The sequence below is a fragment of the Arachis hypogaea genome, chromosome 17 (genome assembly GCF_003086295.3).
Source record: "Arachis hypogaea cultivar Tifrunner chromosome 17, arahy.Tifrunner.gnm2.J5K5, whole genome shotgun sequence".
In the NCBI taxonomy this organism is placed as follows: Eukaryota; Viridiplantae; Streptophyta; class Magnoliopsida; order Fabales; family Fabaceae; genus Arachis; species Arachis hypogaea.
Window position 1 is genome coordinate 92666690 of NC_092052.1, and position 21978 is coordinate 92688667.

At 33.8% G+C, this 21978-nt stretch overlaps 2 protein-coding genes across 7 annotated transcripts; one reads left to right on the forward strand and one right to left on the reverse strand.

Moving 5' to 3' along the window:
• Nucleotides 1–90: 90 nt before the first annotated feature.
• Nucleotides 91–726, reverse strand: LOC140180653 (uncharacterized). Its single transcript, XM_072221914.1, has one exon. The coding sequence runs from the start codon at nt 724–726 to the stop codon at nt 91–93; it is 636 nt and encodes a 211-aa protein (XP_072078015.1).
• Nucleotides 727–10071: 9345 nt separating this feature from the next.
• Nucleotides 10072–19998, forward strand: LOC112767427 (transcriptional corepressor LEUNIG_HOMOLOG). Of its 6 annotated transcripts, none has more exons than XM_025813287.3 (19): nt 10072–10330; nt 10484–10540; nt 10786–10883; nt 11057–11154; nt 11546–11655; nt 11745–12034; nt 12142–12217; nt 12331–12439; nt 13081–13130; nt 13222–13473; nt 15349–15417; nt 15752–15973; nt 16214–16424; nt 16488–16597; nt 17039–17188; nt 17365–17520; nt 17600–17716; nt 18144–18341; nt 19525–19998. In XM_025813287.3, the coding sequence occupies exons 3-19, from the start codon at nt 10825–10827 to the stop codon at nt 19666–19668; spliced, it is 2421 nt and encodes an 806-aa protein (XP_025669072.1). In that variant the 5' UTR covers nt 10072–10330; nt 10484–10540; nt 10786–10824; the 3' UTR covers nt 19669–19998. The 6 variants fall into 6 exon arrangements, with proteins under 6 accessions (XP_025669072.1, XP_025669075.1, XP_025669071.1 ...); XM_025813290.3 differs by having other exon boundaries at nt 16283–16424; XM_025813286.3 differs by having other exon boundaries at nt 10110–10330; nt 15346–15417.
• The last annotated feature ends 1980 nt before the right edge of the window (nt 19999–21978 follow it).

Here is a 21978-nt window from a genome sequence, read left to right on the forward strand (position 1 = left end):
TTTATTGTTTTGGATTCTAATTTTAGTTTGTTATAATTTTTTATTTTATAATTTTTGTTTTGGATAATATACAAGGAAAGTAATTTCAAGTTAACTAGGCCTTATCACTTTGCTCACCTTGCATTCATTAGCCTTGAAAGTATTAATGGACATTATCTTAAGCTTTGGACAATATTCCAAATAAAACTTATGCAGAGATGGCCATGCTGCTCTGTAACACTGGGGAAAAATGCCAATCATGTTCCAATTATCAGTAAGTCGAAGCACCTGAAGCGCAGGAAACTCAATGTTGATTCCATTTTGATGACTTGTATCACCATCTGAGCTGCATTCTCCAATCACATATTTCAACTCACCACAATAATCTATATCCAAAGACTCCAATTGCACAAGGCCTTGAGAAAAAGTAACTGGGATTACATATTCTAGCATTTGGCACCCCATAATATGAAGTTTTTTCAATTTTGAGAAGATCACCCTATGATCCTGTCCACTTATCTCCTCATCTTCAAGTATATGCTTCAGTTCATCACATGAAAATATATCTAGCTTTTCCAACTGTTGCAGGCCTCGAGCAATCGCAGGTGTGAAGAGACGCGTTTTCAGTGGACATTTGCTTATATATCGATGCTCTAGCTTCTCAAAAAGGCCACTAGGAGGCACACCATGGTATAAAGCTCCACTTGATCTCATCGGAATCACATAACCAAAGCTGAATCCAGCCATAATCCATAAATCCTTCTCTTTCAATTTGGAATATATCAGGTGTGATATTTTGTGCACCTCCAACAATATTTGCTAGAAGCAGAACCTTTGCTTTCTCTGCCAACGCCACAGCTGATGCATATGATGTATCAAAACAGCTAAGAATTAAGGTTCTACGACAGCTAAGGATTTTATCTCCATGACCCTTAAATTTGTGTCCTAGTTGTATATGGTACCTTGCCAATGCTTGAGGGACTCTAAAATTTCTGAAGAATTCAGTTTGGCCTCCATTACCATTGTCCCAAAAAATCTATTTCATTTTAATAGAAATGATATTTTTGAAAATGATATAAAAAATTATTTTAAGCGCCCGTTCTTCTTCGACGTTCCACTTCCCCACTTCTTCCGCGTTCTGCTTCCATTTATTTTTCTTCTAACCGTTTGTTAAAATGGCTTTTATAATATATAACCTTTTGATTGTATCCTATGGCTTCTTTTTAGGAAAGCAGGAGTCAGTAACAAGCTACACGCACACATATTTTAGTGAAGACTACGGCATAATCATGCATTCTAATAAAGAAATGAGTAAAAAGGTATTTATGACTGGAATTTTATTGCAAAAACACCTAGCGTTTTATTATGTGATTATTTGATGTAATTGACTTTGGTTTGTGACTATGAATTATAATTGTCGTTGATAATATTGTGATTATAGTTTAATGGTTGAATTTACTTTGAGTATGTCTGTGTTGCGATTATTGTTTTGGTTGAATTGAGTGCTTGTAAATGAACCATGTTGTTGCCTTGTTAGAATTGGTAACGAAAAACTAGGAGAAAATTATCGAGTTAGAATGATATTACTAAGTGTGTGTTTGGATTAGAGTTGGTCAAACTGAAGTTTGAATGGAAGTGATTTTGTACAATTGATTTTAGATAGAAGTGAGTTTGTGCCAGTATGATTTATGTTTGGCAATTCTATACTAAAATTGATTTTGATAGAATGAAATTGTTTGGATCATATTAGTTAAAATCACTTTTAGATAGATAATTAGTTAATTACTAAAAAAATATAATATTAAATTATAATATTATTTTTTGGTATATTTAATTTGTTTTATACTTCTTTTAGTATATTTTTTATATAATATTGTTTATAAAATTCTATTTTAGTTTGTTATAATTTTTTTAATAAAAATTAATATTTATTTATTAAATTAAAAATAACATATAAAAAAATATATTTTAGTACCTTTTATGAGTACTCTCAATATATAATCTTATTTTGTTTATTATTTTGGATTCTAATTTTTTACTAATTATGTTTTTATTATTATTTGTGATTTATTTTTTATTTAATTTATTGAAAAAAACTAAAAATTGAAAATATTTGAAATGACTTGAAACAAATATGAAAATTCTTTTGGAAAAAATCAATAATGATCATCAAAGGTGAACTCACGTTGAAGTGAACGCAGAAGCAACAATTTTTTGCTTCTAGTAAACGTGCTTTTAAGCTGCAAAATCACTTCTGCGTTTAGAGGAGAAAGATTACCAAAGATAAAAAAGCAGCGTTCAAAGAACTTCAACGCACTTTTATCCTCTCAGACGGGTTTGCCAAACACACCCTAAGTAGTAACATGAATAGTGATCAATTAATTTATAGTATTTTCTGTTTCTACCTTTCACACAATCTGCTCCTTTCACAAATACAGTATTATCCTTGCTATGAACTTCTTAAATGCTCATGTGTACATATTTATTAGTACTCAGTACTAAAACATAGTAGCACTTTATTTTACATCCTCATTGATTATTTTGGCAGCTAAGTATTATTTTACATTGTTATTTTTTTAATTCTTTCGATGATGTACATGTTACTGAAATTTAGATGCAATGTCTTACTAATCTTATAAATCTTTTGTTGTTTTAGATGTCAGGTTCTAAAAAAAATAAAAAACACTTGTCAATTAAAGTACAAAAATCTGTTAATAAGGAGGTGATTAGTGCACACAAACCTAAGCTTTCACACCCTAAACCTACAAAATCACGAGTTTCAGTTCCTTCACATGTATCTAAAAAGCCTTCAGCATTGCCACCCTCTTCTTCGCAGCCACCACAAAAATTCAAGAGAAATTTATTATCTTCCCATGCCGATCATACACCATCACCATCACCATCACCAACTGAATCACCATACTGTTCACCTATCCAACCTCAATCATTTCATAATGCTCCTAATAATGAACAAAATTTACATCATGCTCACTCATCGGATGAAAATCATCACGATGGATCTCTTGCTCAAGAAGGTGAACTTGTCACTCAAGAAGGGCTCTTGAAAATAGAACCTTTTGGCAATGAGTAAGTACAACAATCAGTTTTCTGTTTTAGCGTTCTCTCTATATTGTTTTTATTGTGAATACATGTGTAATTACTCATTATTTGAACTTCTTATAGGTTTAATCCATGTACTGCTGTTCGTCATGTAACAAATGCCATTAAAAGCAAATTTTCAGAATTCTGCCCTTCCTGGAAACATGCTAGTGAGCAAATGCGAGATTTGTGGTTTACTGAATTTAAGGTAAGTATTTATTATCATTTTTTTTGTTATTTTGATATTATACATAGTGGGTAATTCAATGTATATGTTTGTTTTCTTTTATAGAAAAATTGTATGTGGGAACCTCAACACAATGCAAGAATTCGTCAAATTTTTGAGATTAAAGGGAGTGATCGATTAAGATCATTGATGAATCAGGAGAGACGCAATTATTCAAAAGACCCTAACCATGTACCAAAATATATTCCTGAACCCGTTTGGCGTCAACTATTACATTATTTTGCTACAGATTCGAAATTTAAGAACTGGTCAGCAGCAAATACTGTGAATCGAGCATCAAATGCTGGAAGTTCTATGCATACTGGTGGTTCCATATCTATGGGTGAACATGCACGCAGAATGGTAAGATAAAAATAGTTTATTTATAGTCTTGTTCTTATTATTTTTGCAATGTTTTCTTATTCTTTTTTCTTTCCTATCGATTAAAACTGTTATATTATAGGAGAAAGCTACGGGAGTAAAACCTTCTCTGGAGGAGGTTTATACTAAATGCCACACCAAAAAAGACAAAAGTTGGATTGATGAAAGATCTGAGAAAGTCATTGTATGTGATGCTAGTTTGTTCTTCTTTTTGTTTTTTTCAATTGCTAATTTTCACTATATGTTAGTATTTGTTCATGGCATATTTAGTTGCAATTAACATGAATTGATTTTGTAGGGTGAATTCAAAAAGCGAAAGACAGAACTTTCTCAAGTAGCTTTATCCTTGGATAATGAGGGAGATGTTGAGGCAACTAAGGAAGGCCTAGATATACCAGATGATTATACTGTTTGGAATGAAGTTGTGACAAAGGGAAAAAAGAAATCTGCATTTGGTTTAGGTTCTTTTGGTTTAGATCTCTCTTCAAAGTTGGATTCCAGAAATTGTTCAGAGACATCCAAAGACAATCTAAATATTGAGCAAGAACTTCACATGTGGAAAGAAAAGGCAAAGGAGCAGGAAATTATCAATGAAGAGCAAAAGGTTAAGTTGAAAGATGCTGAGCACAAGTTAAAAGATCAAGGACGTCAACTAAAAGTTCAACAGAAAAGAATTGGTTCTACTGAAAAGACAATTCATGCTTTATATAAAAAGTTGAATCTGCCACTTCCTTCAACCTTGTCTGATCCTACGGAAGATGAGCTTGGGACAGGCTCTAGTGATGATAACATGAGTGATTGATATTTGGAGTATATATTTTTTCTGATTTAGATTAAGAAATTTTTAGGTGATTTAGTTAGTACATTTTATTTCACTCATGATATATGACCTTTTTAAAGGCTTTCTTTGTTTTAGTTTAAGTATTTTTTTTTCTTATTTTAGTTTTATTACATTTATGGACAAAAGTATTTTAATAATAAATATTTTTTTAACACTTTTATGGTAATTAATTTTTTATTATTTTATTATGTGTTTAGAATTTGGATGATGTAATATGAAAAAAATGATTATGATGGTCTTAATATAGAAAGAAGATCGAATACAATTTATTTTCTAAAATATTTATCTATTAAATAGCAAATTATTTTGTGTGAAAATTATTTGAAATATTATATTAAATTTGTAGAAAATTTGTGTGAAAATATTTTTTTGTTTTGTATGAAATTTGTTTCAAATACATAAGTTCTTTTAATTTAAATTTGTCTGAAATTTAATTGAAAAGAAATATTTGATTTGTCTAAAATTTGTTCGAAAAAAATTTGTTATATTTGACTAAATTCGTTCGAAATTTGTTTGAAATAAAGTATATTTTTTGTTTGAAATTTATCTAAAAATTAATATTTTTATGTTTGAAATTTGTCTGAAATACGTTGTCTTTATGTTGACTAATCTGTCTGAAATTCGTCTAAAATACATCATAATAGTTAGAAATCTAGTAGATAAATGCCTATTTGAAATCTGTCACAAAATTGTCTGAAAAAAATTTCGGACGAAATTTCAGACAAAATTTAAATTAGCAACAAGGCTTTTTGGGACAAAAAAAATTCGTCCCAAATTTGTTTGAAAAAAAAAATTTGTCTGTAATTTGTTCGAAATTTATTTCAATTTCGTCTCAAAATTCGTCCGAAAAAACCCTTTTTCTAGTAGTGTCAACAAGCAAGAACACAAGGAATGTACAGAACCAGCATCACTAGGAAAACTTCACTCTATTGCTAAAGTGAGATTTTAGTTAACTTAAGCAAAAATTCAAACAGTTAGTGTGTTAGTCAAAAATCAAAGAAACTTAAAAGAAAAAAAATGCTTAATCTAGATCACCACCTCACTTAATCATTGTCAACATAATCAATCCCCGGCAACGGCGCCAAAAACTTGATGTGTGGAAAGCGATCCAACACAAAACTCACCGACAAATGTACCGGGTTGCATGAAGTAATAATAACTCACGTGAGTGAGGTCGATCCTACAGGGATTGAAGGATTGACCAATTTTGGTTTAGTGGTTGATTTAGTCAAGCGAACAAGAGTTGATTTGAGTGATTTATAATTGACAGAAGCTAAATTGCATGAATTGTAAAGGGAGAGGGATAATTGACAAGAATTTAAAGTGCAGAGAAATTAAAGAAGCTGAATCTTAAAGTGCAAGAAATATAAATTGCAGAAACTTAGATTGCAAGAAATGTAAATGACTGAAGCTTAAAGTGCAAGAAATGTAAATTGCTTGAATTGTAAAAGGAATTGGGAATTGGGATTGCAGAAATTAAACAAGAAAAAAGTAAATTGCAACATCAGGAAAGTAAAAGATGAATTGAATTGAAATAGACCTCAAACAGAAAATGTAAATTGGCTTGAAGAAGCATTTAACAGAAGAATTAAAAAGGAAATTTCAGATCTCAGGGGTCAAGAGACTAGAAAACCAAGTCTAGATCTCACTACCTTCCTTGATCCAATTCAGAAAGTAATTGCAACAAATTAAAGATCAAAACAGTAAGAAAACTTGAATTCAAATCTCAATTCTCCAATGGTGCAGTGAAAGAAACAAAGAGAGATCTCAAGGTGAGATTGAGACAGAATTTCCTTAATTCTCAACACCCAAGACTCAAGCAAGAATTGCAGTAAAGAAAACAAGAAACCAAAGAGGAAGAGAATTGAATTCTCCTTCAGGATCTAAGTTATAGTAAGTAAAATCCTCTAAGAGGTACAAATTCAAAAGTAAAAATTGACGTCCATTCTAAGTCAAATTAACTCCTATTTATACACTTTCTTCTAATGGTCTTGAAACCTTGAATTTGGGCCTTGGCCTTGATGGAGTTGGATTAAAGATAGCCTCAGTTGGTTGCTCTTGGACTTGGAAAGAAATCTGTTTGCAATTTGGACTTTGGAGCCTTTAAGTTTGAGTCAAAGTTTGAGGCAAACTTTAACTCAAACGTTGGAGTGTTAAAATTATGCAGAACGGTGATTATCTGTCACTCATGTTTGAGTTCACGTTTGAGGCCAAATGTGAACTCAAACGTGCTCCCTCAAAGAACCTTTTGGTGCCAACATTTGACCTCAAGTTTGAGGCAAACGTTGGCCTCCCCTGGGTGTTAAATTATGCCAACGTTTGACCTCAAGTTTGAGGCAAACGTTGGCATGAACTTTGGCTCCTCCCTGGGTATTAATTGCACCAACGTTTGACCTCAAGTTTGAGGCAAACGTTGGCATGAACGTTGGCTCTCCAGGGTTAGTTGTTGCACCAACGTTTGACCTCAAGTTTGAGGCAAACGTTGGCGCAAACTTGGGCTTCTCCAGGGTATAGTTTTGAACCAATGTTTGACCTCAAGTTTGAGGCAAACGTTGGTGCAAACGTTGGCTTCTCCAGGGCTTCTTTCTTAAGCCAACGTTTGACCTCAAGTTTGAGGCAAACGTTGGCACAAACTTGAGCTCTTTCCAGGGTAGTTTTGCTGCCTTCTGCCATCCCCTTTCTTCAACCTTCCTCCAAGCCTTTTGGTCACCTGTCATCAATCAACAAATGCATCAAAGCTATGCTAAAATCATGAGACTTATTATCATTCTTGACATATAAGCAATTATAGCACAAAACCTCATGAAAATGCATCAATTTACTCATGGTTGATTGAATCCAAATACATATGAATTTTCACCCAAATGGCTTACTTGTAACTCAAGAAAGTGTATAAAACCTATTAAAAATAAAAAATTACTAAGAGAAAACTTGTAACTCAAGGAGTTTATTCAACTAACCTGTAACTCAAATGGCTTACTTGTAACTCAAGGAGTTTATTCAACTAACTCATGTGTTCAGGTTTTGCAGGAGGCATTGCTCCCGGAGGAGGTGACAAGCTACAGCTTCACAAAGACCATCTGGAAAGGATTAGTTCTACCTAGAGTAGAGTTATTTGCATGGTTTGTCCTGATAGTTAGAGTGAATACAAAAGAACGGTTAAGCCGGTTCGGGATCATTAACCAGGAAGATAATGTCTGTGTGCTATGTAATAAATATGAGGAACATGTGCACCATTTGTTTCTATGTTGTGAATTTGCTTGGCAGGTGTGGAGTGCTTGGTTATCGATTGTTGGCCATCAATGGGCTATTTCAGGTTCAATAAGAGAACATTTTCTGTGTTGTACAGAGGGGCCGAGGAGGAGGGAGGTTAGAGAGCAACGATTGAGATGCTTCTGTGCGATTGTTTGGAACATCTGGCTGGAAAGGAATAGAAGGATATTTCAGAATATAAGTAAAGGTGTTGAAGAAATCACTCACATGACTATGTTGAGCCACGATGAATAGAGAGGTGTAGACCCTTTTGGTTGCTGATGGCAATGCCGGAGATGACAAATGATTTTTTCTTAATATTGTAGCATTTCTTTATTTTGGCTTTTGTTTCTGTTTGACTGCTCCACTGTATTGTGTTGAGCTTTTTATTTTAAAAAAAATTATATAAAGGGAAAAAGTTTATGTCTAAAATGTTAAAAGGTTGCTCTGATATTGTAATGGAGATTATGTTTTTTATGTTGAATAAAGTTACAAAAAATAATTTTATACTAGTGATAGTAAATTAAACATTTTTCTTTTTCCAGCAACAAACTCACAAGAGCGAAACCAACTCATGTTAGTAAAGAACAACATTGTAGGTACCTATCATTAGATTAAGAAATCGCACAAAATAGAGGTAATATCAGATAAAATTATATTTAAATACTTTGCAGAGGGCTTAATGGCTGTTTTTGTTGTGCATGTGTAGAAAATTTAATGCCAAATAAGAAATTTTAATTTTACAGGTTTTATTATTTTTTTCTGTTAAATTATCATTCAAATATAATAAAATTAGTATTGGAATATGATATATTTATTGATTTCTAAATTTTGTATTTCTTCAAGACTTAAGAATTCAGAAATTACTTTAGGTTTATCTTAATGTTTTTTCTTATAGTTTAATCATTAATTCCAAAAAACAAACATAATTATTTTTCTTTTGCACTTTTTATAGGCACATAAATGATTCTTCAAATACAGATCCATACTTTGGCTCACCACTTAAAAAAAAAGTCTCTAAACAAAAATAAATATATATGACTTTTGAATATAGCTCAGTTTTTGTAAACAATCATGTTTTTATATTTATTTTTTTGACTTTGAGTTAGATAGAAGAAGATAAAATATTATTGTGATTACTATTTTTTGGATTATATTATTTGTAGATAGGTGACGTATGTTTATTTTAATTTTTATCATTTTCATATTGTCATTGTTTGTAGATAGGTGATATATATTTATTTTAATTTTATTATTTTCATATTATCATTTACTACTATATATTATTATTTTTATATTATTTGAATTTAAAATTTCAAAAATTATTAAATTAATCAACTTTAAATCCAATAGAAAAAGCGGCTGACAGTGTCGGTTAAATCGCTAGTAATAATAAAAGTAAAATGGGAAGATAGAATTAAACACCAAACTCCCATATCGCCGTACTTGTTAAGCCGCTAGTAATAATAAAGGTAAAATGAAAAGATAGAATCAAACATCAAACTTCTATATCCTCTTTATACGGGGAATAATAGACAAAAGTACACATGAATTTTCTTACGGTGGACAAATATACATTCTAACTTTTTAATGACTCATCTGTACACAACAATATCAAGCACCATTGTCATTTTTACCTTTTCATCATCTGAGTAATTTTTCCAGCCGTAATAACTGCCACGTGACTTTGTGCATTATGTGACGTGACCTTTTTGACGACGACACATTGAAAACTAAACCATAAATGATTGAATTTGTGAATTTTGAATTAAAAAATTTTACAAGTGATTTAGAATCTTCGTTCTTTTCTTTCCTTCTCCAAAAAATGGATGTGAATCAAAGAATGTAACTCAGAAATAGCTGCTAGGACTATGTTCGAAGTAAATTTTGGAGAAGAAAAGAGGAGAATGAAGATTATAAATCACTTGTAAATCTTTTTTTTATTATTAAAATTTAACAAATTTGATAATTTATCATTAAATTTTTATTGTGTTATCAAAGGGTTCATGTCACATCATATACAGAGCCACTTAGTAGTTAGTAGTCACTATTACCAAAAAATTATCCAGGTGATAAAAAGATAGAAATGACAACAAAACTCGATATTAATATATACAGATAATTCATTAAAAAAAATTAAAATATCTCTCTATCTACTGTATAAAAATTTATTTGTATTTTTCTCCATTATTTCAATATTATTATAGATAACATGTAATTCTTTGTGACTCCTCCATCTAAACAACTTTTAGTGCAAATAAAATAAAATACACGTTTAATTAAAAAAAATCTTGCCCGATTTAAAAGTTATACGTTGTACATACAGCAGCTATATATAAGGCATTAGATGCCTTCTCCCAAGGGTCCATCGACCCACTCGATCAGCCTTATATATCACATTATTAATCATCGCATCAACACTCTTAACTCCGGCTTGATGCACTTCACTCACTTCCGCCCTTGTTGTTCTTCGCCCAAAATTCCTAGATTTCTTTAGATTCTCTTATCTCACATGTTCCTCTCTTCTCAGTAACATTCTCAACAATTTCAACGTATGTAACTCCCTACTCTTTACCACTACTACCTTTTAATTGAAAAAGATTTTATTTTTCTTTATCCCTCTTCCCCTAATTGTTCACTTTTCAAATTGAGTTCAGATTGGTTATTCTTTTTGCTCAATTATTGTTTTTCTTGGCTTGTGTTAGGTTTGGTGTGATCGGTACGTTGTGGGTGCGGATTGCATCCTCTGATCCAAGAGACTGGTATGTTCTCTCTTTCTGCTTCAATTTTGAGAATTAACGTCGAAGATTGTCGAATTTGATTCTGCAAATATTTAATTTGAGAGGAATACAATGATTCCTGTTTTCTAATTGTGAAAGGTTGTTCAGCTCACTACAGCTCCGCATATTTAATTTTTAACAAAGAGTTCTTCATTTAGATGTTTTACGGGTGATCTTTTTTTCTTTTTTAAATTTTGTTAGTTAGTTAGTTTGTTTCTTCTTTGCAGAGAATACAACTTGGTCTCTTGGGAGTTGGGTTTGTCCATATGAAGCCCGCTACCACCAACATGGCTCAGCCGCAGAGTAATTGGGAGGCTGATAAAATGTTTGTGTCCTGCCAATTTTTATTTTAATTTTAGATTTTTTATTTCTGCATTTGATACTGTTTTATTTGGAGAATACATGTATTTGGTATATATTTGATCTTGTGTCCTGCCAATTCATTTATATATTTTTAATATAAATTTTATTTTTCTTTTTTCTCCTGTTATGCTTCAGGCTTGATGTTTACATCCATGATTATTTTGTAAAGAGAAAATTACATAACACTGCAAAAGCTTTTATGACAGAAGGCAAAGTTTCCACCGATCCTGTAGGTAATGTTCAATTCTACTGACTTTACACTTCAGATGTTCAGTTTTAGGGCTGCTGTGTGTTAAGTTACACATTCATAAAACATACAACCAAAGTAGCCTATATAAACACATGGGCATCGCTCTCTTTTTATAGTAAAAGGTGGAGCAGACGTGAAATGTAAGAATTCTAACATTGGTTTCTACTCGGAGGTTAACTTACCCTTTGGGTTTCTGCTTCTTCCTTTGTGTTTTTAAAAAAGTTTCATCATTTATTGGATTTTTTCTCCCTTAATATTCAACAGACATTAATAATGTGAAGTAAGATAAAACTAGTATATAATGTATATTCTGAAGAAACTGGAAGTGGTTCAATTTGGTATCGACGTGAGTTGTCTTGTTTGCATGTCTACAGCAATTGACGCTCCTGGAGGATTTCTGTACGAGTGGTGGTCTGTCTTTTGGGATGTCTTCATCTCAAGGACAAACGAGAAACATTCTGAGGCTGCTGCAGCTTACATTGAGGTGATCTTGTAATCTGCACCATTTTATTTCTTAATTCCTTTAAAAAATTTATGGCAAGGTGAATCATATATGTATTTGCTTGTTGGCAGACCCAGCAAATGAAGGCTAGAGAACAACAACTTCAGATGCAACAATTGCAACTTATGCAGCAGCGCGGTGCACAGCTGCAACGACGGGATCCTAATCATCCTCCTCTAGGTGGTTCCTTAAATGCCATGAACTCTGAAGGAATGTTGGGGCAGCAACCAACAAATGTGTTGGCCATGAAAATGTATGAAGACCGAATGAAACACTCTCATTCAATGGAGTCAGAGGCATCTCCAACACTTATCGATGCAAATAGGATGGCCCTTCTTAAATCTGGAACAAGTCATCAAGGGTAAGTTTCCTTTTCTTTATAGTTAATGTCTACTAGAGTTTTCCTACTAACTTTATCTTCATAACATGGACTGGACTGCTAATATTTTGGGTATTTTGTTGCTTCAGTCAGTTGGTCCATGGTAATTCAGGAAATATGTCTACTGCATTGCAGCAACTTCAGGCCCGGACTCCTTTGACAACTGTAACTACTTCAACATACTTAGCCTTGTCATGTGTTTTTTCATTTTTTCTCCCCTAGCTTTTCTCGATTTTCACTACTACCATAACAAGCAACTGGATGTATTGAACTTATAGGACATCAAAGGAGAAGTCAATTTAGGTGCCACTCCCAAGAGTTTGCCTATGGATAACTCCGTGTACAGACAAGCAATTTTACAATCAAAATCCGGGCTAGGCGGCACAGGTATTATTTCTGTGGCCATCTTTTATAAAATTTATATTAATATTTTACTCGTGGTCTAATGTCTCTTGGGATAGCATTTATCATTCTGTCTCTGTGATGTTGCGCTAGATCGTATGTTATGAATCCCCCAATTCAATGCATTAAATATGTTGCTTTGACTATACTGCATAAATCGCATGCAATGCTGATATAGAATTGTGTCAATTTTAGAGATTGGATCATGACTCAATGCTATTCTTGATTCATCTCTGACTTGTATAACTGGAATGACAAATTGGATTGAAGCGCATGAATTACACAGGAATTGAGTAGATAGATGCAATTCAATTCCCATCATTTCTGCACTTGTTTTTATTGATACAAATCGGAATTTTCAAATATCAATACAAATTGTGGTTTAGGGCCAGATTGTTGCTTCATGATGCCTTATAATATTTATTTTATATATATAGGGTAAAAGAAAGATGCTTTCTGCAATACTGTATTTGTTGATTCCCTTTCTGATAACTGGGATATTTATTTGAATTTTCAATTCTGATATCTTGCTGAAGCAGTGTAGTTGAGTTTTGACAAAATAATGCTACTTTAACTTTGCCTTCAATATTTAGGCAGAATATAAGATTTTTATTGTTGTCCTCCAGGGTTAAATCCAGGGGTTACAAGTCTTCCACTAAAGGGGTGGCCCTTAACTGTAAGTTGAAGTTTATGATCAATTCATCATAAAAGTTGCTTTCATGTAGTCATTTAAATAGGATAGAAAATGAGCTATCACCTTTTCACAGGGTATTGATCAACTAAGACCTGGTGGCTTGGGCGTACAAGTTCAGAAGCCTAATTTGACAACTCAAAGCCAATTTCTTTTGGCATCACAACAGCAGCAAGTCTTAGCACAATCTCAGGCACAAAACAACCTTGGAAGTTCTAATAGTCAAGGTGATATGGATCCACATAGACTTTCTACTGTCCCTCGAGGTGGCTTAAGTGCAAAAGATGGTCAATCTACCAGCTCCCAAGTGCAGTCAGGTTCACCTAAGGTTGAATTTGCTCTTCAAATATTAATGTGCCTGAATGTATGAATATTGTCTTATAATTTGTATAAAAAAATACATTAAAATCAATGTCGGTTAATGTACTTGCTTTAACACTCAAAACACAATCATATGCTTTATCTATAATTTGTTTGAATGTATGAATATTTATAATCCAAAGAAAATTTAAATAAATAAATAAATAAGGCAACACAGCAATAACAACAACAACAACAACAACAACAAGGGTTGTCCCATTAGGTAAGGTTGGTTATATAGATCAAACAACGCTATTGCGCCTTGCAAGTGAAACATTATTTGTTTAAAAGAGAACTTTCCATGCATTGCCACATATTAGAAACTATCGCTTTTGCTACTGTTAAATGTCACACAGTGATATATAATTGGTCAATGTCTAGGAAGTTTATACTTGCTGTGTATCAAAATCGAATTCATAAATTTTTAAATGAGAAAACGATTTGTTTAGATCTTTTTACCCTTTTTTTCTTCCCCCAGAATTCCTGGTGTTCTTTTATATTAATAGAGTGAGCTAGAGGGAAGCTCTAGAAGAGTCTAGAAGAATGTAGAAAAGTCAGAATTAGTTAGATGTTCAGTTAGATTAGCTAAGCAGAATAGATAGTTGCTTCTAGAATCTGTTTAGAGCCTAACTAACTTAAGCAAGTCCCTCCTGTATATAAGTCCATGGGCTTAGTATTATTCCTGATAATAACAGAATCATCATTCTCACAATTCTCTCTCTCTCTCTCTCTCTCTCTCTCTCTCTCTCTCTCTCTCTCTCACACACACACACACACACACACCTCTTCTCTTCTCCTTCACATTCTCTCTGGTTCACCTAAATCTGTCATATATTGATTGCATTTAATCTAACCCTTTGTTGAACTTATATAAAAGGATTTCAAAACTTGTTTCTATGTTATGTATTTACCTTGCCTAAGTTTATTAACTTATGCCATAATATACATTGCAAGATATTGCATTATGTAAACTATCATTAAAGAAGCTGTTCTTACTCTATGCTCTAAAGTATCTACTACAAAATTAATAATTTGATGGATTTGATGTTAAAGCATTTATATCAAGAATTTAAGAATAAATACAACGAAGGGTGGATCTGTTTGGTGTTTCTTGTTTTTAGCTTTTGTATTTAATTTTAGTTACAAAAGTGCCGCCTTGTTTTTACTCTACATTCTACTAATAGAATTTTGCCATCAATGTTCACTTTTCAAGAAACCAACCAAACTAAGGTGATAGTTTTGTATTAATAGTAGTACACAAAAAGAGAATGTTTTCCAGTCAACAACCTGTAAAGTTTGAACTAAAGGTCATCAGTTACACCACTCCTTGATATTCCAATAATCCTAATGAAGTAGAAAGTCATTCAGAGCATTAGTCTATAACTTTGTAAATAGATACCTCTAAACTTCTCAACATGACAGGTGTATAAGGTTCATGCTGAAATCCCCTTCTATAGGATTCACCAATACATGTGTAGTTGGGCACCTAAGAAGTTTTCCTTTTACCCTGTGGTTGTAACATGGTTTTTCTGCTTTTGATTCCAAAAGGAGAATGTCTCTGTAAAGTTCTGGAGCTGGTCCACTAATTGAATTAGTAAAGTAAGCAAAGAAAGAAAAATAAAATTGTCTTCATTTCATATGTATCAGCTTTGTTTTCTGCTTGAAGAATAGGCAATATAAACCCGTGTTATGCAAGAAAAAGTATGCTTTCCTGTCTTGTGTGGTGCTTTTTGCAATGGAATTCACTCTTTATAGTCAATTTTTAATATATATATATATATATATATATATATATATATATATATATATATATATATATTAAATCTTTAATTGGGTTCAGCAGGTGAAGATGTCCCAGGCACAACATTCACTATCTCAACAGGATCATTTGCAGCAGCAGCAACTGCAGCAGGTTTTTGCTTCATATCACTTTCTTCTATTTATTTGATTATGAATTTTTATGCATTTAAGCAGATCAATATGGTTGTCTATTTTTGGTGGTTTTGCTTTCACCATATTTTTATTTATTTATTTTCTATTTTTGTTATACAATTTATGAATGGTAGAGGGCACGAAACAAAGCTGCATAATCTTGTGAATATGCTACCATGCATTATGACATTATGTGCTGCTGATGGTGTTATTAGATTCATTTGCAATCACTTTTATTATTTCATTTTCTATCATTCTTTATTCCCCCTATGCACTTCAGAGCCAACTAACATACTATCTCTTGTTTGTTTCAGAACAACCGAAAAAGGAAACAACATTCTTCTTCTGGACCCGGCAATAGCACTGGTACTGGAAACACAGTAGGTCCTTCACCTAATTCACCACCATCAACTCACACACCTGGTGATGGAATAAATACAGCAAGCAGCATGCAGCATGTTAACAGTATGCCAAAGAGTATGATGATGTATGGTACAGAAGCAACGGGTGGCCTTGCATCGTCTTCTAATTTGCTTGTAAGTTTTATTTTAATTTATTTAGCTTGTTAGCTGTTACAGTATATAAATCATGCTTCATATATACATTTGATTCACTGTTGAGTTGTACAGTATGCTTTTTTTGTCTGGTACTTCTAGCCCTTTTGTTTGCCAATCATATTTAAGTCATTTATAACTAGTTGGAAATCCACAATTGCTAAGCATCAATCCTCTTGAGGCATTTCCTTACTCATAGTGTTTTTGATACTGTATTATAAGCCGGGAGAAGCTATTTTGTCCAATTGTCCTTTGTATCATCATCATCATCATCATCATTTCATAAAGCAGGAGGATATGGACCGATTTGGAGATGTTGGTACTTTAGAGGATAATGTGGAATCCTTTCTATCAAATGATGGAGGAGATGAAGGTAGTCTCTATGGAAGTATAAAACAAAATCCGGCTGAGCAACAAAAGGAACCATCAAAAGGTAGTCTTTTACGACTGATTCGCTTGTGTATTAAAGTATCATTGACCAAATTTTGCATTTCAGGTTTCACCTTTGCTGAATTTGGTTGCATACGAACAAGGAACAGCAAAGTTACTTGCTGTCATTTTTCATCTGATGGAAAATTGCTTGCCAGTGCTGGACATGACAACAAGGTATTGCATAATGCATAATATACATAGTACGGCTTATTTGAAAAATGTATATGGTGAAGATTATGGTGTTTTGTCCCCTTCTTCTACATGCTAACCATTTTGCTACACTGTATCTTGCCCTTTCCCCTTTGTTTCTAAATTAGTTTATTTGATCACATCCATTTGGAGTTTTTCTACCAAACCTTATGAAACTATGTTTTTATCTACTCATGAGTTATCTTATTCTAAAGGTGTGCTCTTCTATCATATGCCATATACATAATGGATTATTGTGACATTTTGATTTAGTTATGAACGTTTTCCCCTTTTTTGTGGTGGGGTTAATAAGATTGCCTCTAATCTCTAGATTTAATTTTCTGAAAAAACTAATTGAAACAAATTTGTATACTATCTAGTTACTAATAGTTGTTTGTGTTACTTTTAAATGGAAACCCAAACTAGGTTGTCCTTTGGAACATGGACACTTTACAGACAGAGAGCACTCCAGAAGAACACAAGTTGGTTATTTCAGATGTCCGTTTTAGACCAAATTCATCTCAGTTGGCAACAGCCTCAATCGATAAATCTGTGCGGTTATGGGATGCAGCCAATGTAACAGTTTTACTAACTTGCCGAGATTTACATTCAGCTTGAACATTTTAATTTTCTAACCTAAACCTAGATTCTTGCTTCTTTATGCTTTGTTCCCCCTGTGGGGTTTGTCAAGGCCTTTTGCTGATATAACTCTTATATTTTGGTTTTTTATTTGGTTTATTTGTTTAATGCAGCCAAGCTATTGTGTGCAAGAATACGGTGGGCACAGTGCAGCAATTATGTCTCTTGATTTCCACCCAAAGAAGACTGATATGTTCTGCTTTTGTGATAGTGAAAATGCAATTCGGTACTATGATATTACTTCATCCTCCTGCACACATGTATTGAAGGTTAGTTCATGCAATCTTTGTTTCCTCTTAGAATGTTTTATCATGTGTGCCTTGTATGTTTTACAATTGATGATTTCAGGGTGGAAATGCTCAAGTGCGGTTTCAGCCTAGAGTGGGGCAAGTACTAGCAGCAGCTTCTGACAAAGTAGTGTCAATTTTTGATGTTGAAACCGACAGACAAATTTATTCACTTCAGGTATAATCTATATCCATGCTTGCTCATCCTGCTTATGATATAATCTGATCTCGTCTTAAAAAGTATCAATGACACTGCTGATTTTGTTATATCCCTGACCTCTTTTTTTGACAATTGCTCGATTTATTGAATTTTCTTTTATGTTTTTTCTAGTTCCTCAGTATTATTCAGTCCTCTTTCTGCCTCTATCTTTTTCATTTTAAAATGATATCCTCCTTTCTTATTCCAATATATGTGCTACAGTTCAAATTATTTTATGATATTGTCGACCCAACTAACAAAATAGAAACCAGAATCAATCACCACATGAGACACTTGCAGCTGTTGGTGGAACTGAAGATTGGTTATCTTTTGCAACACTGTGATCTGTTTATTTCAAGGTTTGTTTGTCTTGTTGATTTTTTTGTTAAATTATTTGTCTTCATAGGGACACTCTGAAGCGGTGAACTATATTTGCTGGGATGCAACTGGAGATTTCTTGGCAACTGTGAGTCAAAATTTGGTGAAGATTTGGACACTGGCCTCTGGAGAATGCATTCAGGAGCTTAGCTCAAATGCAAACCAGTTCCATTCTTGTGTCTTTCATCCAAGCTATTCAACTTTGTTGGTGATTGGAGGGTTTTCGGTAAGTTTTTGTTTGATATGTGTTGTACTAAATGGATGTTTTTGAAGTGGTGCCTCGTACTTTCGGATCAGCAAAACTGCATCCATTCACAACACAGAAAAACATCCTAAAGAAATTCCTTCCTTCAATGACAAAAGCCTGTCCTTAATCCATTCAGTTCGGTTGGCAATCTGAATCAACTGACATCATCAGGCTCCATCAAGAGATCCTTTGGTGTTCCTTTAGATCCCTGCAATCCATCATTTAAATCGAAGCCTTCTTTGCTCATCTTGTCTTTTCTTTAGGAGCAGGACTCATCATTACATGTTTGTTGCAGGAAATCTTGACACTAGTATCCATAATCATGTAGGAAAAAATAAAGAAACCATAAGCAAAGCAAATATGAACAATCTTTGCACTTGAAATTGTTACTTGATGCCTAACTAGTAACTACCACCAATCAACTTCTTATGCACCCTTTAGGAGTATCTACTGTCAAGCTGCCAAATGTATTTTTTTTTTAATTCCTTTAGGAAAAAAAAAAAATACTTGATTGCGTATCCTCAGATTGATCTGCTTATTCTTTTTCTGTATTCCTCCTCCTAATCTTTCTGAGATCTTTCCTTTCAGCCAACTCGCCAGTGGCCTAAACCTTCTTCCCTTCTAATCTTCCTATACAGATGACATGAATCAAATTCCAACTTGACAACATTAGGCTTGGTGTGTGAATGTATTTCAAATTAACTACTAAAGTTGACACAAATTTTGAATTGCAGCTGTAATTGTGTGTTCAACAATTTTTAGAAGTTAAACAATTTTTGTAACACTGTTTCTCCTCATTGTAAACCCAACACTGCTTCCAGTTTTTCTTGCTTTCGCATTTGCTTAAATTTGCTCAACTGAGTGTCATAGGTTGAGCCCTGTGTTAGCCATGAATTAGCTAGCACCCTTCATTAATCATCATTCGTTGAGGATTGTTGTTGATGTCTTGGAAATAAGTTTTATATGATTCAGAATTTTCATAATCTCAAATTATCAAAATGGGGTAAAAAGTGCCAACCGCTGACAAGTGATCTTTAACCCTTTTATTGTTATGATCTGAATATGTGATCATCCAATTAAATAAACATCATGGCGGATATTAACCTATTTCTATTACTGCTGAAGTTTCTCCTTTTTTTTTTTGGGGTTCTGTGGTCTGCAGTCCTTGGAGCTGTGGAACATGGCTGAGAACAAAAGCATGACAATTTCTGCACACGAGAATATAATTTCCGCTTTGGCTCAATCTCCTGTAACTGGAATGGTCGCCTCTGCAAGTCATGACTGCTCTGTTAAGTTATGGAAATAATTAACAGGTTATAGGCTCTCTTGTACTTACTCAATTCTTTGAGTCACACCCTTTATTATGAAAGAACTCGGAGATCTGTATTGGAAGGAAAAATTGGGTCTCTGAACATTATGCAATAATATTAATTAGTCTGCAATAAGGTGTAAGTGTAATGTCACATATATACAATTTTGCGCTATATTTAGTATCATAAGAACAAAGCATGTGGCGATTTTCGTAGTTCTAGTGACGATTATCAAAGTTGTTAAGGGAAATGTTTGTCTTGTCGCTGAAGATGTAATTATCCGACTATTTGTGATTGCTTGTATTATTAATCTTGTTTTCTATAAATTGGTCTATGGTATTTATGAAACTTAACTAAGTTGACTTTGGGTAGAACCAACTTGTGTTAACTTCGTACATTTGTTATTAGAAACGTTAGGAATTAATTCTTAAGCAAATTAAACAAAGTCTTAATGTGTGGTGGTCTTTTCTTTTTTAATTTTTTATTTAATTTTTAAGAGTAATTTTCCAAATCACTAGAATGTTTTAAAAGTAGACTAGTATTAAACCCGTGCGATGTACACACTTACATTTAAATTTGACATGGTTAGTAAAATAACATTTTATAATCAGGAACACCAAAGAGCTTGAGTTACTGCAATTAAAATGAGGCCAGATGACTGTTACTGAGTACACTAACAAGTTCAAAGAATTGTGCCGGTTTCTCCGTATTTGTCAAGGTGCTCTTGAGGATTTCGCTGAATAGAAGTGTATCAAATATGATGGAGGCCTTCAGAGTGACATTCTAAGCTCCGTTGCACCTATGGAGATTAGAGTGATTTCTAAACTCGTGAATAAGAGTAGGGTGGCTGAGGAGTGTGTGAGAAAGGCAGCAGTAGAGAAAGGAAGTCAGCAAATGCCTTTTCAGAGGGCCCAAGGATGGAAGTTCACACCGAGAGGCAGAAACTTTAAGCTTGGAGACTTCGTCCCAAAGCACAATCAGGGTCAGAACAGCTTCAGGAGGCCGAACAACACTGCTAATCAAGGGAGAAGGTATAGAAAGCAGCCACAGACTGATTTAAGTTGTCAAAGGTGCGGGAAGCATCATCCTGGAGTCCCGTGCAAACTGGAATTAGGGGTATCCTACTTTTGTGGACAACCTGGGCATCCGGCCTTGAATTGTCCAGAGAAGAAGAAATATGAGACTGGCAGAGTACAGCAACCGAGAAGAGTGTTCACTATTTCTGCAGCAGGTGCTGAGCGATCCAAGACACTGATCAAAAGTAACTGTGAAGTAGTTGGTAAATCTTTTGATGCTTTGTTTGATTCTGGAGCAATGCATTCATTTATAGAATTTGAAAAGGCTAGTGAACTAGGATTGAAGATTGTGGTCTTGTGTTATGATCTGAAGGTGCATAATGCCACTTCTGAAGCCGTTGTGACTAGGTTAGACTATGCACAAGTGTCATTCTGAGTTAAACAGCGTGATTTTCTTCACGATTTGATTTGTCTGCCAATGACTGGTCTTGATCTCATCTTGGGATTGGATTGGATGTCTAAGAACCGTGTTTTGCTAAATTGTTCTAAAAAGACGCTACGTTTTATGTCGGAAGGGTCAGAAGGGCTGGTTGTGGCGAAGGATTATTAACTAAACTCGGTAGTTGTGAACTACAGTGGGTGTGAATGCAAGGGTGTTGTTCTGTTGGCGGCGAATATGTCAGGTGAGGAACAGAGCTTAGAAATTCCAGTTGTATATGAATTTCTTGAAGTATTTCTAGACGACATTCCTGAATTTTCTCCTGCTCAAGAGATCGAGTTTGTGATTCAGTTGCTCCTTATCGAATGTCACCACTGGAATTAACTGAACTCAAATCTCAGTTAGGAGAGCTAATGAGTAAAAGTTTCATCTGGCCGAGTGTTTCTCTGTGAGGAGCGCAAGTGTTACTGGTAAAGAAGAAGGACGGGAGCGTGTGCTTATGTGTTGACTATCGGCAGCTGAACAAGCTTACTGTGAAGATTAAGTTTCCGTTACTAGGAATCGACGACCTAATGGACCAACTTCATAGAGTTGGAGTATTTTCTAAGATTGACTTGCGATTCGGTTATCACCAAATAAGGGTGAGGGACAAAGACATTCCTAAGACTGCTTGCAGAACTCGTTTTGGTCATTACGAGTACACTGTAATGTCTTTTGGGTTTCCGAACACTCCTACAGTATTCATGGACTACATGAATCGAATTTTCCATCCGTTTTTGGATAAGATTGTAGTCGTCTTCATTGATGACATTTTGATTTATTCTAAGAATAATGAAGAGCATTAGGATCAC

Bases quoted from the DNA above. Each gene is read 5' to 3' on its own strand.
- LOC140180653 (XM_072221914.1), bottom strand. From the start codon at position 726: ATGGCTGGATTCAGCTTTGGTTATGTGATTCCGATGAGATCAAGTGGA.
- LOC112767427 (XM_025813286.3), top strand. From the start codon at position 10,825: ATGAAGCCCGCTACCACCAACATGGCTCAGCCGCAGAGTAATTGGGAG. The intron at 12,440-13,080 runs GTATTATTTCTG...GTTGTCCTCCAG, and splicing joins ATCCGGGCTAGGCGGCACAG to GGTTAAATCCAGGGGTTACA. The intron at 13,474-15,345 runs GTTGAATTTGCT...AATTGGGTTCAG, and splicing joins TGCAGTCAGGTTCACCTAAG to CAGGTGAAGATGTCCCAGGC.